The sequence below is a fragment of the Scardinius erythrophthalmus genome, assembly GCF_964197995.2.
Source record: "Scardinius erythrophthalmus genome assembly, chromosome: 6".
Taxonomy (NCBI): Eukaryota; Metazoa; Chordata; class Actinopteri; order Cypriniformes; family Leuciscidae; genus Scardinius; species Scardinius erythrophthalmus.
Genome location: NC_138226.1, coordinates 22046860 through 22064928, shown reverse-complemented (window position 1 = coordinate 22064928; position 18069 = coordinate 22046860). Strand labels below are relative to the sequence as shown.

The 18069-nt window shown below is 47.5% G+C and overlaps 1 protein-coding gene across 1 annotated transcript; it reads right to left on the bottom strand.

The window, feature by feature from the left end:
* Nucleotides 1–1527: 1527 nt before the first annotated feature.
* Nucleotides 1528–2279, bottom strand: LOC308692583 (gamma-crystallin M2-like; the record flags this gene model as incomplete). Its single annotated transcript, XM_081368720.1, has 2 exons — nt 2037–2279; nt 1528–1800 (listed from the first exon to the last, which is right to left on the bottom strand). Exons 1-2 carry the CDS (start codon nt 2229–2231, stop codon nt 1528–1530), a joined length of 468 nt encoding a protein of 155 aa, XP_081224846.1. The 5' UTR covers nt 2232–2279.
* Between the last annotated feature and the right edge of the window lie 15790 nt (nt 2280–18069).

Genomic DNA, 18069 nt, shown 5'->3' with positions numbered 1-18069 from the left:
CATTTTAAACAGATCAAGTAGCCTACTATTGTGGTAACAGATTACAGCCATTTTAATAAAGGTATGAATAGCTATCATACCTCATTCGCTTACAGTCCGACTTTTGAACTTTATTATTCCTTTTTTTATTATTATTATTTATTCGGGACACACACATACACACCTAAGGTTTAAGGAGGTCTGCGCGGGATTGTTTTGTTTTCGTCCCGCTCCCACAAGGTTCTATTCAGCAACCGCTTAAAATACACTCGGTGTTCACCCGCTTTATTTCCCAAACTGACGGGTCCGCAAAATTTAGATCTCATTTCATAATCTCACATTCAAATGTCTCTTAACGGAAAGAATGAGATTAAGTAGCCTATAATAAATGCTATACAAAAAATGTGTTGTGTCAATATAAATATTAGGCTATTGTAACATTGTACTGTCAGCAGAGAAAAAAAATGCCACAGAAAAAAATTATGAAATATAAATAGCCTAACATAAATTAAATAGGACAAAGCCTATCACTCAAATTTCTAAGCAACATAAACAAAAATCATATTGCCCTACTGACAAATGAAGTAGGCTATTTTCTGCCGAACTATTTCAAACATCCTTGCAAAAAAAGAATGTTGTTGACTGACAATGGTTTCAGTAGCCTACCAAACAGCTCCTCAGAGGTGGTCAGGTGGTCAGAATTAAGTGCAGATACGCTGTCAAAAGATGTCGGGAGTGGGCTATTGTCAGTCAGACCGCCCGCTCCGTCCAAAGTACACCAGAGTTCTGACCGCTACCATCTTTTGATGCGCGAATGGACACAAAGTGGTCAAGCGTATAACTAGACGCGGCAGGCGCAAATTTGACGCGCTATTCGCGTCCGGTGTGAACGCACAGTTATACTTTAAAATGCAATCCCGCGCCGCATGATTCCACCTATAGGCGTTTCACACAGTATGCGGCGGTGAAATCGCCGCGCGACTACGGCTTTTCTCAAGTAGTGGAAAAGTTTTGTGCAGCATTTAGAACTTCCAAAATAATCCGGCGGGCCAGAAAATATTGCTGGCGGGCCAGTTTTGGCCCGCGGGCCGCCAGTTGTCGTTCCCTGCTGTAGATCATGCAATTTCTTTGGACAAGCTTGACAATCTTGTGGACATTTGTGAATCATATCTGTCAGATCACCACCACATTGTATTTAAATGAGCTATTTGACTTAACACATGAAAAATGTATGGTGTGCCTCATACAGTAGATCAATCTTTGGCCTTTGGGTGTTCCTTGAACACATTCTTTTTTAGGTGATTTTTAGAAAACAAGGTGTTACCTTTTTTTGTTGGTGAGGATCTGCTCTGTATTCCAAAACCAAATGAAACCATTGATTATTCTTTTTTCTTTTCTTAATTTGTTTTGCATCATGAGAACTTTGTTTGTTTGTCCTTTACTCATGCAGATATTTATTTTATGCATAATGCATAAAGCATAATGATTTTCAAGACACAATGTTTAGTGTTCTCGTGAAATAGTTTTATTATTAGACACACTGGAATGCTAGTACCAAGAGTCCATGATACGCCTCATGCTCATGAATCTCATGCCACCCATATTGCTGAAGCTCCTGTACTCTCCAGGCCTGAAGTAGGACATCCTGCCTCTGTAGTGGGGCTGCTCATACATGAGCCAGTGGCCGTCCATCACATGACAGGACTGGCAGTGAGACATGCGGTAACGGTCCATGATGTTGTCACAGTCATCCATCATCTCGTACATCTGACCCATGAAGTTCTCCCTCTCGTAGATCCTCATTCTGTAGGATCCCCTGTGCTGCAGTGGAAGAGAAGTGCATTATTTTCAAGTTTGTCAGGCAGAATTAACATAAAATGTAAATATCTATCAAGAATTAGGTCTGTCTCAAATCACCATTCTTATAGGATCCTCGGTTCTTTTCAAACATTTTTCTCTAACCCCCAAAAACTACAATTAGTTCTCTGAGTTATGCTTCTAAATAAATATGAATTAAAATATTTCATTTATTACAAATACTTCAATGTGGAGCTCACCATGGGGATCATACGGCAGGACCTGATGCAGTTGCTCATTCCAAACATAGACATGTAGTCAGCATACTCGCCCCTTTTAAAGAAATACTGATTTCCCATGTAGTTGGGATGATCATACATCATCCAGCATCCGCTCTCCACTCTGCAAGAGTGACAGCGACTCATGTAGGAGTGCATGTCAGCACAGTCGCCCATACAGTCGTAAGAGCGACCCTGGAAGTTCCTGTCCTCAAAAAAGGTGACCTGAAAAATAAAAGTTTTAGTGATTTAAAGTGAAATATACCAAATAAAACGCATACGAAGTTAAAATATGTGTAAATGGCAGCTGGAACAAGGTTTACCTTCATGGTTGTGCTGTCTGATCCTCAATAGGAAAGGAGAAGCTGATTCTGGTTGTTGACTGACTGCTGTCACCTGTGCTTTTATAGTAGACCAAGACTAAAGACTACACAGCACCTATTGTTAGTCAATTCCTGACTGTGCAAGTTGGAATAGAGGCCATTCTAGCTAAATCTTGGTATGTAGATCATAATGTTCACATTTTGTTAGGACAAATGATCATAATTTTCTAACATTTACATTAGTCAAAAAGAATGTGAATCTGTAAAACACTTAAGTTAATCTAGGTTAATGTTAATCTCTGCATATATTAATATTTTATTTAAATTGAATAAATTAAGTTATATAAATTTATGTTAAGGGATTATTAACAAACATTAACAATAGTTTATTTAATGAACAATAGTATGGTGTATTCATAAATTAGCAGTAATATAGTGAATGCTAAAAATATATTTTGTGATAACACATATTTCTCTTAACAAATCGAATATAATTGTAATGTTACTATCATTCTTAAAATAAACGTAAAGTTTAACTGATATATTTAGTAGACAGAATGTGACACAATCATTGGATCTGAGATATGTATAAATGTATGTTAGCGACCAAATATTTTAACTTTTGATTTAAATTCTAGCAAAAAAATAAATAAAAAATTGTATTGAAGAAATTAAATATTCTCTAAGTTATCTCCAAAGCTCTCTCTGTTGTAGTTTATTAGACTATTATGCTGCCTCAGAAGCCTGTATGAAATCAGTTTTAGCTGTTTGTGCAAACGCAGCATGTGAAGTTATTGCCTGATTGGGAAACTAGGCAGTAAAGATGAACATCACCAGAGGCTCTATAGTATCACAGTTCTTAAGCCACAATAAGATATTATTGCGATTTTTAAATGTTTTGCGATATGCTGAGTATTGCAATATAATATATTGTGGTATATTGCAACTCCACATATGTATTTAAGATACAGTTCTCAGTCTGTTAATTTAACATCTTATCCATCTCCTTTATCCTTTACTTGTCCACTGAGTTCCTTCCTGGTATTTTACATATTTTTTAATATAATTAAATTTTCAGCCCCACTTCATATCAAGTTTCTTTGACTATGGACTAACATTTAAATTAATCATTTGATACAGTGCACTTCTTGTGTACTTGCAATTTTATATATTTATATATTTATATATTTAATTATATATATATATATTTATAAACATGTATGTAACTACACTTGTAATTAATTTATGTAATTAGATCTAATTAACTGTTGACTCTTCCCTTGTCAAAAGGTTCCACGTAACTGGGTTACATTGCATTTACGTAACATTATTTATTTCAATAAACTTAAGTTAATTACATAAGGTTAATCTAATGCCATTTAGTTGAATAAGTTTAACAGTCTTAATTATGTCCAAAACAATAAAGTTGAACATGTACATGAACATGCACAAAATATTTAATCTGTAAAGATTGCCTTCACTTTTCAAGAAAAAAATGTTGTTAATTAAATAATAAATAAAAATAGCAAAAAATTAAAAGCATGTTGCCTTTAAGTGAAAGGTATCTATCAAATACTTATAAATGTGTTCTGCAAAAAAGGCAGAAAACAATTTATCAGTTGTTAAAAACAAGACTATTATTTAAAGGAATGTAACATGGTTGATATTGAAACAAATACTGTAACAGCCAACAGTGCAGCGTTATGGAAAAAGCAGAAATGGTCCTGACCTCAGATTACAGGAGTTTATTTTTCAGGCATAAATATAAGACCAAGCATCAAAGAACACACATTTGCACATTGTTCAGATTTTCCTGTATTTAGATGCCTTAAATCATGATGATGATCTTTGTAAGGATCTGTAGCCTATGCCCCTTCATGTCTGACCACATAGATTACTTGAGTGGTCTTGCATATCAAGGTTAGGGCTTCATCATGTTCAACATCCTAAAAAAAAGTCAAATACAAAAAGAAACAATTAACAACAGATCAGGGGTGAAAGGGGGAGTTGGTTTTAGAGAAACATACAGTAATTTTTATTGTAAATAATAATGTAAATAATTTTCCATGCACTCCTTCACAAGGTTTGAGGGGCCCTTGTCCAGGTACGGCAAGTGCTTTCAGGATGCATTCACGTCCTTTTTCCAGTGGTGTCGTTCTGAACAATGAGACAATTGTCACAGGTCGGGGTGGACTTCCCTCCCCTTCACAACGTACCACCTCGAGGAGTTACCCAGAGACACAACAGACCAGACAAGATATTGATCAAAAACGTATATTTTATTTAGTTAAAAACAAGTCCAATCTCCACTTAAATCCAGCAGGTCGCGTGGGTAGTTCACCCAACAGTTCCTCTCGACCAGAGGTAAACAATGGAGCAAGCACTGATGGGGTTTCGCACAGTGGTTCCTCTTCAGCCGGACGTAAGTAATGGAGCGGGTACTGGTAGGGGTTTCGCACAGCAACTCCTCTTCGGCTGGAGGTAAGTAATGGCTCAGGCGCTGGCAGGGGTTTGTACAGCAACTCCTCTTCAGCTGGAGGTAAGTAATGGCTCAGGCACTGGCAAGGGTTTACACAGCAACTCCTCTTCGGCTGGAGGCAAGTAATGGCTCAGACACTGGCAGGGATTTGCACAGCAACTCCTCTTCGGCTGGAGGTAAGTAATGGCTCAGGCACTGGCAGGGGTTTGCACAGCAACTCCTCTCCGGCTGGAGGTAAGTAATGGCTCAGGCACTGGCAGGGATTTGTACAGCAACTCCTCTTCGGCTGGGGGTAAGTAATGGCTCAGGCACTGGCAGGGATTTGCACAGCAACTCCTCTTCGGCTGGAGGTAAGTAATGGCTCAGGCACTGGCAGGGGTTTGCACAGCAACTCCTCTCCGGCTGGAGGTAAGTAATGGCTCAGGCACTGGCAGGGATTTGCACAGCAACTCCTCTTCGGCTGGGGGTAAGTAATGGCTCAGGCACTGGCAGGGATTTGCACAGCAACTCCTCTTCGGCTGGAGGTAAGTAATGGCTCAGGCACTGGCAGGGATTTGCACAGCAACCCCTCTTCGGCTGGAGGTAAGTAATGGCTCAGGCACTAGCAGGGATTTGCACAGCAACTCCTCTTCGGCTGGAGGTAAGTAATGGCTCAGGCACTGGCAGGGATTTGCACAGCAACTCCTCTTCGGCTGGAGGTAAGTAATGGCTCAGGCACTGGCAGGGATTTGCACAGCAGCTCCTCTTCGGCTGGAGGTAAGTAATGGCTCAGGCACTGGCAGGGGTTTGCACAGCAACTCCTCTTCGGCTGGAGGTAAGTAATGGCTCAGGCACTGGCAGGGATTTGCACAGCAACCCCTCTTCGGCTGGAGGTAAGTAATGGCTCAGGCACTAGCAGGGATTTGCACAGCAACTCCTCTTCGGCTGGAGGTAAGTAATGGCTCAGGCACTGGCAGGGATTTGCCCAGCAACTCCTCTTCGGCTGGAGGTAAGTAATGGCTCAGGCACTGGCAGGGATTTGCACAGCAGCTCCTCTTCGGCTGGAGGTAAGTAATGGCTCAGGCACTGGCAGGGGTTTGCATAGCAACTCCTCTTCGGCTGGAGGTAAGTAATGGCTCAGGCACTGGCAGGGATTTGCACAGCAACTCCTCTTCGGCTGGAGGTAAGTAATGGCTCAGGCACTGGCAGGGGTTTACACCGCGACTCCTCTTGGGCTGGAGGTAAGTACTGGAGCACGTGCTAGTGGGAAATTGACAGCAAAGGAAGGGGATTACTCATCTCACAGGACACCATCAATTATTTGAGTGTCGCCTCTCTTTGGGATAGAGGGGAGGATCGGGCAGGGGAAGCGTCAGCCGCGCTCCAGCACTTCGTCGCAGATGACCACCGAGGAACTCTCTCGTTCCCTCCACGGGACACACTCACTAGCTGGGGGCAGCTCCCCCTCCACAACCGTCGAGTCGCAACAACAGTCGCTCTCTTCCCCACAGAACGGTGTTGGCCACTTCCACTAACAGGGCAATCCTCAGAGCAGCGATGGCAGTATTCGATAGCAGGGGGGCGGTTTCTCTGTGTTCACAGAACAATCATGGCAAATAGAAAGCTTGGCATTCAACAACAGAATCTTCTTACCCCAGAGCAGCGATGGCAGTATTCAATAGCAGAGGGCAGTTTCTTTATGTTCACAGAACCACAGAGGTGAATACAGGTTTCAATCGTCAACAGCATTCATAGATCTCTCATAAATCCTCTTCCACTCAGATGAGTTCGAGCTGCATTCCTGCACAGCATATGCTCAACACACAGCAGTTAGTTAATTTCAGTTTGGCCTTCAGAACCCACGAGTAGACGACTGGAGAACAGGCAGACATAAACTTCAGTTTCCACACCAGTGCACAATTCAGTCACTTCAAACGATCACACGTGTTCACTTCACATTAGGCACTGCAACTCACATCAACTCACAGTGAATAGGGTCTCTTGTCGTGGTCCCAACCGACTCTCTCCGCTCCACTGGCAAACTGTACATCCAAGCTGTGTAGACGGTTGACTATGGAAACACAACTGGCATTGAAAAGTTTCAGAATACAACTCACCAGACGCCGGGGCAGTTTCACCACATACTAGCAGGTGGCGAGCGCTACAGGCATAACTTCCTATTAGGACTGGCAGATAACACTTGTCTGTTCGTTGAATTCGCACAGTTCAATCATATCGCTGCGTTCCAGCTCTTCCTTCTTTACTCACAGTCCTCTCCGTTCTTTATCGTTCTGCCCTCTCGTGTACTGCCCGATGTGATCAGTGAATCGACAACAACAGATTTCCTCCAGTCTGTGTCCGCCCAAAAGACTTCTTACCCCAAAACTCCAGCACAAAACTTAGACTTCGCTGCCAAACTGCACAAAAGAACTTTTCAAAAGGACTACCCTTCCTGCCCATCAACCGGATCCTTTTATAATCCCCCTCGTGGCTCAATCTCTGCTCATCGCCCAGCTGTCACTCGTTTTCCTAATCAGCGAGCTCCGTCAGACTGTTTACACAGGAAGACCCGGAACCGTTCCGGTGTAACATAGAACTTGCTCCCCCTGGAAACGAGTATAGAGCGGGGCAGTTCCACTTAATCGTCACCCCGTGACATCCTCCCCCACCAATCCGTTCTAGTCCCTAGAACGAGGGTCAGAGACCCAGTCTCCATACCTTGCAGGGGGTCGTCCTCTGTTGTCCCGTTGGGAACGTCTTGGCGGCGAGGCGGGGTCCTCCCCTCTTGGCTCGACATTTAGGCCCCTTGGAACCACTGCCCAACCTACTAAGGGCGGCCTAGGTGCCACTGGGACAGTGGAAGCTTCTACCACAGGTTTTGGATAATTCGGACAGGGGCGGATTAAATTCCGATGTATCACCCGTTCTGGGCCTGACTTTCCCTCAGGGCGGATGGTATAAACCGGCTGGTAGGGACGTTGCTGGCTTTGTACTACATAAGGCAGGGCCTCCCACCGATCACTCAGTTTGCCCTTACCTTGGCGTCGATTGTCCCGTACCAAAACTCTCTCCCCGGGCAGTAACGGAGCCTCTCTGGCCGTCCGATCGTACAGCCGCTTGTTCTTGGTCGAGGCTATGTTAATTCGATCAGTGACCCGTTCGTACGCCGAGTGGAGTCGCTGATGATGCCTGCCCACCCAATCCGTCAGACTCACATCCTCTCCAACTCCAGCCGTTCCAAGTAGTAGATCTGTGGGAAGACGCACATGCCTCCCAAACATCAAGTACGTTGGAGCATACCCAGTGGTGCTGTGCACACTATTGTTGTAGGCCTGTACCAGCGCGGGGAGACTATCCACCCTATTACTCTGATGCTCCGTGTCCAGCGTCCCAAATAGCCCCAGCAACGTCTGATTGAACCGCTCACACCCTCCGTTTCCCTGGGGGTGATATGGCGTGGTATGCGTCTTCTTACACCCATAGAGCTGACATAGCTCCTGTACCACCTTAGATTCGAAGTTTGGCCCTTGATCTGAGTGAAGAGTCTCTGGGCACCCAAACGGCTGGAATACAAACTTCCACAAAGCATTTGCAGTAGTGGTGGCAGTCTGGTCTAAGGTAGGAATGGCCCAAGCATATTTTGTGAATAGGTCAGTTACCACTAGAATGTTCTGGAAGCGATCCGTCGGTCGACCCAACGTCAAGTAGTCCATGGCCACAATGTGCAAAGGGGCCCTAGCTCGTATAGGGACCAACGGGGCTCTCACCTCTTTCCTTGACTTGAAGAGTGTGCAACGTGGGCATTTCTGGATGAACAAGTTCACTGAAGCCTCCATCCCTGGCCAATGGAAATTTCTCCGCAACAGAGACACCGTCCTCTCTTTCCCTTGGTGTCCTAACTGAGTATGGTAGGCCTGCAAAAGGGCTTGGATCTGACCTTCAGGTACCACCACCTGGCACACAGCTTCGCCCAGCACTGGATCTCGGATGGATCGGCAAACTACCCCCTCTCGTAGATAGAGTCTCTCCCACTGTCCAAGAAGTTTCTTCACTACCCATGTCTGGGCCCGACGCTCCGCCGCCTCCGGCCACGACCCCTGCATCAACCAAGCCCGTATCTTCATCTATTCAACATCTCCCTCCTGCCTTTCCTTCCACCGCTGTGGATCCCAGCCCCAACTAGCGGGAACTGCCTCTTGCTGGCACCCAGGTGCTTCCACACGTCCCACCATAAGCCCTTCTTCACTCTCTTCCAAAGGCCCCAACGGACAACCTTCAGCCTCGGGGAGTCTGGACAACACATCGGCATTAATGTGCTCCCGGCCTGGACGATACTGGAGTTGGTAATCATAATTAGCCAGTTGCGCTACCCACCGTTGTTCAACTGCTCCCAGCTTGGCTGTTCGTAAGTGGACCAGAGGATTGTTATCAGTTATTACAAGTACCTTGGCTCCCCATAGGTAGTCCTTAAATTTCTCACTCATGGCCCACTTCATGGCCAGCAATTCAAGTTTGAATGAGCTGTAGTTAGAATCATTTCGTTCAGCGGGGTGAAGGCTTCGGCTTGCATAGGCGATGACCCGCTCCACTCCCTGTTGCCGCTGGGCCAATACTGCTCCCAGGCCAAGGTTACTAGCATCAGTATACAGAACAAAGGGCTGGGTAAAGTCTGCATAGGCCAGAATCGGGGCTTGTATTAGCTCTTGTTTGAGCCTCTGAAAGGCCACGTCACATGTGAAATCCCAAGCAACCGAAGGGGACCCATGACCGCGGGAACGGCCCGCACCCGCCAGAAGCTGATTTAATGGTTTGGCGATCTTCGAGAAGTCTTTAATAAACCGCCGATAATACCCTACAAAGCCCAGGAAAGATCTCACTTGCCGCACGGTCTTGGGCGCCCTCTATCCTTGGACAGCTGACACTTTTTCAGAGTCCACAGAGACTCCGGTGGCACTCACGCAGTGGCCCAGGAATTTCACTTCCTTGCGGAACAGTTGGCACTTATCTGGCTGCAGTTTCAATCCATACTTCTCCATCGCCCGAAACACCTGCTCCAAATATTGGAGATGGGATTCAAAGTCTGGTGAGTAGACAATAACATCGTCTAGGTATACTAACGTAGTATCCACCAACTGGCCACCCAGGCACCGCAGCATCAGTCGTTGGAAAGTGGCTGGGGCGTTGCAAAGGCCAAAGGGCATCCGGTCCCATTCAAAGAGCCCAAAAGGGGTCGTGAACGCGGCCTTTTCCCTATCCTCCTCTTCCACCTGCACCTGCCAATACCCGCTGGCCAGATCTAGAGTGGAGTACCAAGCGGCTTGAGTCAGGCTGGTGAGGGAATCCTCGATCCGCGGCAGCGGGAAGGCATCCTTCTTGGTCACTTGATTCAGCCTACGATAGTCTACACAGAACCTCCAAGCTCCGGTCTTCTTTCGTACCAGGACGATAGGGGCCACCCAGGGGCTGCTACTCTCACGAATGATCCCCTTCTCCAGCATCCCCTGTAACAGGGTACGAACCTCGGAGTAAAGGGTTGGTGGCACCGGACGATATCTTTCTCTGCTTGGTGCAGCATCACCGGTAGGAATACGATGTTTCACAGCATCAGTACAGCCATAGTCTTCATCATGTACGGAGAATAGGTGCTGCCACTTCGCCAAGAATGCCTGGAGCTGTTGTGTCTGACTCTCCTCTAGCTCCTCCCCCCGCAGGGATTCCCCCAAAAGATGGGCCAGCATACCCTCCCTCGAGGAACCCATGGGCTGCTCCACCCGCGTCAGGGCCACCTCAACCACTGTAGAGCTCACTTGACAGAAATTAACTCCTTTACCATCCCTCACTTGTTGGAGGCCCACCGAGGTAACTCGGGCCAATCGTTGATGGCGGTACAAGTTGACTGGATAAGGATGTACGTTCCGTACTCTTACGACGACTCGGCCACGCCGAACAGCGGCCAAACCTCGAGCCACCTCCACCCCTTGACAATCCAAATGGGGCTCCACGAGCACCCAATCTTCTGGTCCAAACATCCGAACGGGCAACTGAGCCCAAATCACAGCCTCGCTCCGGGCCGGTACAGAAAGAGCATATCGACAAGTGACCCGGCCTGTGCCTTCACGATCTTCTTGGGAGCTGGCCGTATGAACCCGGCGACAATCCGCAATAATGCGTTCCCACTCACGTTTCTCGGCTGGCGGGGCAGTTCGAATAGGCCCAGTTTGGAACAGTTCCTCCCAACACTCTGAAATGACATTCATGCCCAAAAGAGCTCGATGCGTCCCCAGACAAGGGTCCCGGACAACCACAATTCCTTTCTGTGGTACTGTAACTCCATGAATCTCCAAGTCCGTGACCAAGTATCCAACATAAGGAATGTCTAGACCGTTTGCTCTTCGCAAGGTGAGCCAAGGGGCCTCCGCCTCCTGTAAGCATTGGGCATTGAACAGTTCTTTGGACAAACTCTCGGAGAATAAGGTAACTTGGGACCCGGTATCCACTAGACATCGGACCTTGGCACCGTTCACCTGAATTTCCACGGTGGGGCAGCGTCCAACTAAGTGGTCTCTGGGGGCAGCAGGAAAAGAAGGGTCCATCAAAGGGGTCCCGACCACTTGACCCACAGTGGCCGGTAACTCTAAAAAAACCCCTGTGAACCCCGGCGTGAGCCGCACTGGCGACTATGGTGTCCCGGCTCTCCACAGCCATTACAAATCGGACGTCCCATTGGAATCTGGGGCCAGCCGCCCGTATTGGACGCCTCCCCGGGTCTCGACTCCCATCCGAGTAAGAACGCTCTCGAAGCAAGGGCAGCGGATGTGGCCGCTCCCGGCGAACCTCCTCCAGAAAGGTCTTAGACAGCTCGGTCATTTGTTCTCGCACCTCCTTCATGAGTTCTGCGCGTAGGGTCTGCTTCCAATCGGACGGCCCAGGGAGAGTGGAATCGATCGTTCGGCTGGTGGCCATACAAACGGAGGGGTCCGCTGTTTCCACATGATCCGTCTCCAGAGCTAAAGCCTCCCTTCGCAAATCCTCGAACGTCAACTCAGGATCTCGGCGGAGTTGTACACGCAAGCTCTGACGGACAGGACCTTCCCGGAGTCCCAGGAGAAACTGATCTCGTAACAAGGTCTCCTCGCCGCCCAGGCCATGGTCACGCCTCCCCTTCAGCCTCATAAACTGCTCCCGTAGTCGTAGAGCAAAGGCCCGTAAGGTTTGCTTGGGTCCTTGTTTGCAATTGAAGAACTGCGTCCGTAGGACCGCCACTGGGGTGGCATCACCATACTGCCCGATCAAGAAGTCAAACACAGCTTGTGTCGTAGCTCGAGTTGCTTCTGGTGCGGCCTGCACCTCTCTCCTGGCTTCTCCTTCAAGCGAATTCAAGACAAACTGTAACCTCTGTGGGGCACTCAATCCCTGGAGTCCTGCCAGGTACTCAACCTGAGCCCTCCACTCCGTTAGGCTCAATTCCGACCCGGGTCCTCCATATCGTTGGGCCCAAGGGGCTCCCATAAAAATGGGCATAACTTGGGGCCGGGCCACAGGCAATTCTTCGTCTGCCATAAGGGGTCTCTGGTCGCTCAACTCGAGGTGGAATCCTGCCGACTACGCCAAATCTGTCACAGGTCGGGGTGGACTTCCCTCCCCTTCACAACGTACCACCTCGAGGAGTTACCCAGAGACACGACAGACCAGACAAGATATTGATCAAAAACGTATATTTTATTTAGTTAAAAACAAGTCCTATCTCCACTTAAATCCAGCAGGTCGCGTGGGTAGTTCACCCAACAGTTCCTCTCGACCAGAGGTAAACGATGGAGCAAGCACTGATGGGGTTTCGCACAGTGGTTCCTCTTCAGCCGGACGTAAGTAATGGAGCGGGTACTGGTAGGGGTTTCGCACAGCAACTCTTCTTTGGCTGGAGGTAAGTAATGGCTCAGGCGCTGGCAGGGGTTTGTACAGCAACTCCTCTTCGGCTGGAGGTAAGTAATGGCTCAGGCACTGGCAGGGGTTTGCACAGCAACTCCTCTCCGGCTGGAGGTAAGTAATGGCTCAGGCACTGGCAGGGATTTGCACAGCAACTCCTCTTCGGCTGGAGGTAAGTAATGGCTCAGGCACTGGCAGGGATTTGCACAGCAACTCCTCTTCGGCTGGGGGTAAGTAATGGCTCAGGCACTGGCAAGGATTTGCACAGCAACTCCTCTTCGGCTGGAGGTAAGTAATGGCTCAGGCACTGGCAGGGGTTTGCACAGCAACTCCTCTCCGGCTGGAGGTAAGTAATGGCTCAGGCACTGGCAGGGATTTGCACAGCAACTCCTCTTCGGCTGGGGGTAAGTAATGGCTCAGGCACTGGCAGGGATTTGCACAGCAACCCCTCTTCGGCTGGAGCTAAGTAATGGCTCAGGCCCTGGCAGGGATTTGCACAGCAACTCCTCTTCGGCTGGAGGTAAGTAATGGCTCAGGCACTGGAAGGGATTTGCCCAGCAACTCCTCTTCGGCTGGAGGTAAGTAATGGCTCAGGCACTGGCAGGGATTTGCACAGCAACTCCTCTTCGGCTGGAGGTAAGTAATGGCTCAGGCACTGGCAGGGGTTTGCACAGCAACTCCTCTTCGGCTGGAGGTAAGTAATGGCTCAGGCACTGGCAGGGATTTGCACAGCAACTCCTCTTCGGCTGGAGGTAAGTAATGGCTCAGGCACTGGCAGGGGTTTACATCGCGACTCCTCTTGGGCTGGAGGTAAGTACTGGAGCACGTGCTAGTGGGAAATTGACAGCAAAGGAAGGGGATTACTCGTCTCACAGGACAGCATCAATTATTTGAGTGTCGCCTCTCTTTGGGATAGAGGGGAGGATCGGGCAGGGGAAGCGTCAGCCGCGCTCCAGCACTTCGTCGCAGATGACCACCGAGGAACTCTCTCGTTCCCTCCACGGGACACACGCACTAGCCGGGGGCAGCTCCCCCTCCACAACCGTCGAGTCGCAACAACAGTCGCTCTCTTCCCCCCAGAACGGTGTTGGCCACTTCCACTAACAGGGCAATCCTCAGAGCAGCGATGGCAGTATTCGATAGCAGGGGGGCGGTTTCTCTGTGTTCACAGAACAATCATGGCAAATAGAAAGCTTGGCATTCAACAACAGAATCTTCTTACCCCAGAGCAGCGATGGCAGTATTCAATAGCAGAGGGCAGTTTCTTTATGTTCACAGAACCACAGAGGTGAATACAGGTTTCAATCGTCAACAGCATTCATAGATCTCTCATAAATCCTCTTCCACTCAGATGAGTTCGAGCTGCATTCCTGCACAGCATATGCTCAACACACAGCAGTTAGTTAATTTCAGTTTGGCCTTCAGAACCCACGAGTAGACGACTGGAGAACAGGCAGACATAAACTTCAGTTTCCACACCAGTGCACAATTCAGTCACTTCAAACGATCACACGTGTTCACTTCACATTAGGCACTGCAACTCACATCAACTCACAGTGAATAGGGTCTCTTGTCGTGGTCCCAGCCGACTCTCTCCGCTCCACTGGCAAACTGTACATACAAGCTGTGTAGACGGTTGACTATGGAAACACAACTGGCATTGAAAAGTTTCAGAATAGAACTCACCAGACGCCGGGGCAGTTTCACCACATACTAGCAGGTGGCGAGCGCTACAGGCATAACTTCCTATTAGGACTGGCAGATAACACTTGTCTGTTCGTTGAATTCGCACAGTTCAATCATATCGCTGCGTTCCAGCTCTTCCTTCTTTACTCACAGTCCTCTCCGTTCTTTATCATTCTGCCCTCTCGTGTACTGCCCGATGTGATCAGTGAATCGACAACAACAGATTTCCTCCAGTCTGTGTCCGCCCAAAAGACTTCTTACCCCAAAACTCCAGCACAAAACTTAGACTTCGCTGCCAAACTGCACAAAAGAAGTTTTAAAAGGACTACCCTTCCTGCCTGATCCTTTTATAATCCCCCTCGTGGCTCAATCTCTGCTCATCGCCCAGCTGTCACTCGTTTTCCTAATCAGCGAGCTCCGTCAGACTGTTTACACAGGAAGACCCGGAACCGTTCCGGTGTTACATCGAACTTGCTCCCCCTGGAAACAAGTATAGAGCGGGGCAGTTCCACTTAATCGTCACCCCGTGACACAATTAAGCAGTGTTCAGAAGAATTAACACAAATTATCCCAGTGTTATTTCAACAAGAGCCAAAAAAAGAATTATCTGCATCTGTGAAGGCCTCAAAATTCAGAGAACCATTACAAGTAAAGTTTGGTTTGGTTCTAAACCAAAAGCTTTGCTACATAATTTTTTTTTTTAAATAATCTTGGATGTCAGAGCTGCTCCAATTGTAGGTGCATAAATCACAAATCTCAAAGTCAAAGTCAGCTTTATTGTCGATTCTTCACATGTTCCAGACATACAAAGCAATCGAAATTATGTTTCCCTCCATCCCACGGTGAAGACAAAAACATGTAGTTAAAACTAGACTAGAGTTAAAAAACTAGACATAGCTAAAAACTATATAACTATCACTATATATAGGCATCAATAAAATAGACATTTAAATTAAGTCTGCAAGTGACATGATAGTGCAAAGACAGTTTCGGTCATAGCAAACATCAGAAGTGTGCAAATGGCATGGTAGTGCAAAGACAGTTTGTCAAAAACAGCATCTGAAGTGTGCAAATGGCATTGTAGTGCAAAGACAGTTCAGTCATAGCAGCATCAAAAGTGATGGCAAATGGCATGATGGCATGATAGTGCAAGGACATCATTGGGGGGAGGGGGGGTCATCTTCTTGACGGCCTGGTGACTGAGGGGAGAGAGTTCAGCATCCTAACAGCCTGATGGATGAAGCTGTTGTTGAGTCTGGTAGTGCGGGAGTAGGGGCTCCTGTACCTCTTCCCAGATGGCAGGAGGCTGAACAGATTGTGAGCTGGATGACTTTCATCGCTCACAATTGTGGTCGCTTTGCGGATGAGGCGGGTGGAGTATATGTCTTTCAGGGAGGGGAGTGGCGCACCAATGATCTTTTCGGCTGTGTTAACTATGCGCTGAAGAGCTTTCCTGTTGTATTCAGTGCAGCTCCCGCCCCACACAGTGATGCAGCTGGAAAGGATGCTCTCAATGGTGCCTCTGTAGAAAGTGCTCATGATGGGTGGTGGAGCACTTGCCCGTCTGAGTCTGCGCAGGAAGTAGAGACGCTGCCGAGCCTTCTTCACCAGAGATGCAGTGATGGTAGTCCAGGAGAGATATTTACTAATGTGCACCCCTAAGAATTTGGTGCTGCTCACTCTCTCCACATCGGCACCATCGATGGACAGTGGCAGGTGTTTGGTGTGACCTCTTCTGACGTTCAGCAGGAGGTTGTTGTTTCTGCACCACGTGGTCAGAAGGTCTACCTCCTTCCTGTAGTGAGTCTCGTCTCCCTTGGTGATGAGACCCACCAGAGTTGTGTCGTCCGCAAACTTAATAATGTGATTAGTGTTATGAGTTGTTGTGCAGTCGTGTGTCAGCAGCGTGAAGAGCAGTGGACTGAGCACGCAGCCTTGAGGGGCCCCTGTGCTCAGTGTGATGCTGCTTGAGGTGTTGTTGCCAACACGCACTACTTGAGTCCTCTGACTGAGGAAGTCCAATAGGCAGTTGCAGAGTGAAGTACTTAGTCCTAGTTTTTCAAGTTTGCAGATGAGTTGTTGCGGAATTAATGTGTTAAATGCTGAACTGAAGTCTATGAATAACATTCTCACATATGTGTCTTTTTTGTCCAGATGGGTAAGGGCTGGATGAAGGGCAGAGCAGATTGCATCCTCTGTAGATCGTTTTGCTCGGTATGCAAACTGGTGAGGGTCCAAGGTGGGGGGGAGGATGGATTTGAGGATGGATTCCCGACTCTGCTGTACAATGTTGTTGTACCATGTTGTTAGCATGCACTAACAACAGCAGCGATAGGAATGAGGCCCTAAATGAACTGTACCAGGCTATCAGCGAACAACAGACATTGAAATTGCCAAAACTGCATAACGCCACTTTAAGAGCTAAAAAACAAGGTCAGAACCACTTGAGGAATACAGCAACTTCAATAAAATACCAATAAAAACATAAGATTATCCGCGATTGACAATTCTAATCTACTGACAGCCTTAAAGAAGTAAAATAACTCACCTGTTTGTCCAGATTAAAACAAAATGTTGATTGCATCCTCCGTTTGAGCATGATTTGGATTCTCACAAAATGGAGAAAGAGTGCTAAAGGATGAGCGTTGAACCGATGTACTTTCAAATATTTGCGCATGTGCACCAAAGTGCGGTGCTGCAGAAGTAACAACTGCATTTCATTCATTTAACTTAAAGGGATACTTCAGGATTTAGCATTAAGCTTTGTATTCGTAGAAAACCTGTAGTATTTTCGAATTACCGTGCTTTCCACCCTCATATCCCCCTGAGAGGAGAGATTTATGTATTTTTTGTCTGGAAAAAATCCTCCGATGATGCAAAAATCGTCATTTTGCGTCATCGGAGGATTTTCTGGCCAGAGGCTAAAGACTACAGCCAGTAGTAGGGGCTGTTCCGCATGTGTTCAGCCCGCCCATAGAGGGTGGGATCTCACTCACATAATGTACACACAGTCAGTCTTTCTTTGGAAGCTAAGCTTGCAGGCTCTTGTTCTGTGAAGAAAGCTGAGAAGTAGGAGAAAGCTGAGTAGTAGGGGTTACCATCCTCCTTTTCCCGGACTTGTCCGGCGGGCGAGATCGTTGCACACCTATTGTTTCAATCTACGTTAACTGAATTCATTCCGATTGGTGAATCTGAATGTAGTGTTTACATGAACGCTAAACAAGTGATCGGTTGATGTGCGTTTTAACATTGCTAAGAAAATTCCCGCACCTCCGTGAGAGATACGAGACCGGCGCGTCTCAGTAATGACGCCACCGGCCTCGCGCCGTTCTCCCGCGGCCCTCAGCCTCGTCCTGCTCGCCACAGTAAACATGATGAATGGCGACTGTAGAACGCAGAAGCCGAATCCCGGACATTTTGGGCTGTCTCGAAATCCCAGGCAGACTCGTCACGGAGACTCACTGGTAGCCTAACCTTGTTGTTTTCAACTGCGCTCTCTTACCGGTCGGCGTGGCCTCCTAGGGCAGCGAAGCAAGTGCATTCTGGGAGTTGTTGTCTTTCATCCACATAAGCCAAAAATACATTTTCTGGCTTTTCTGAGTCTATAAAGTTCCAAATTAAAAAA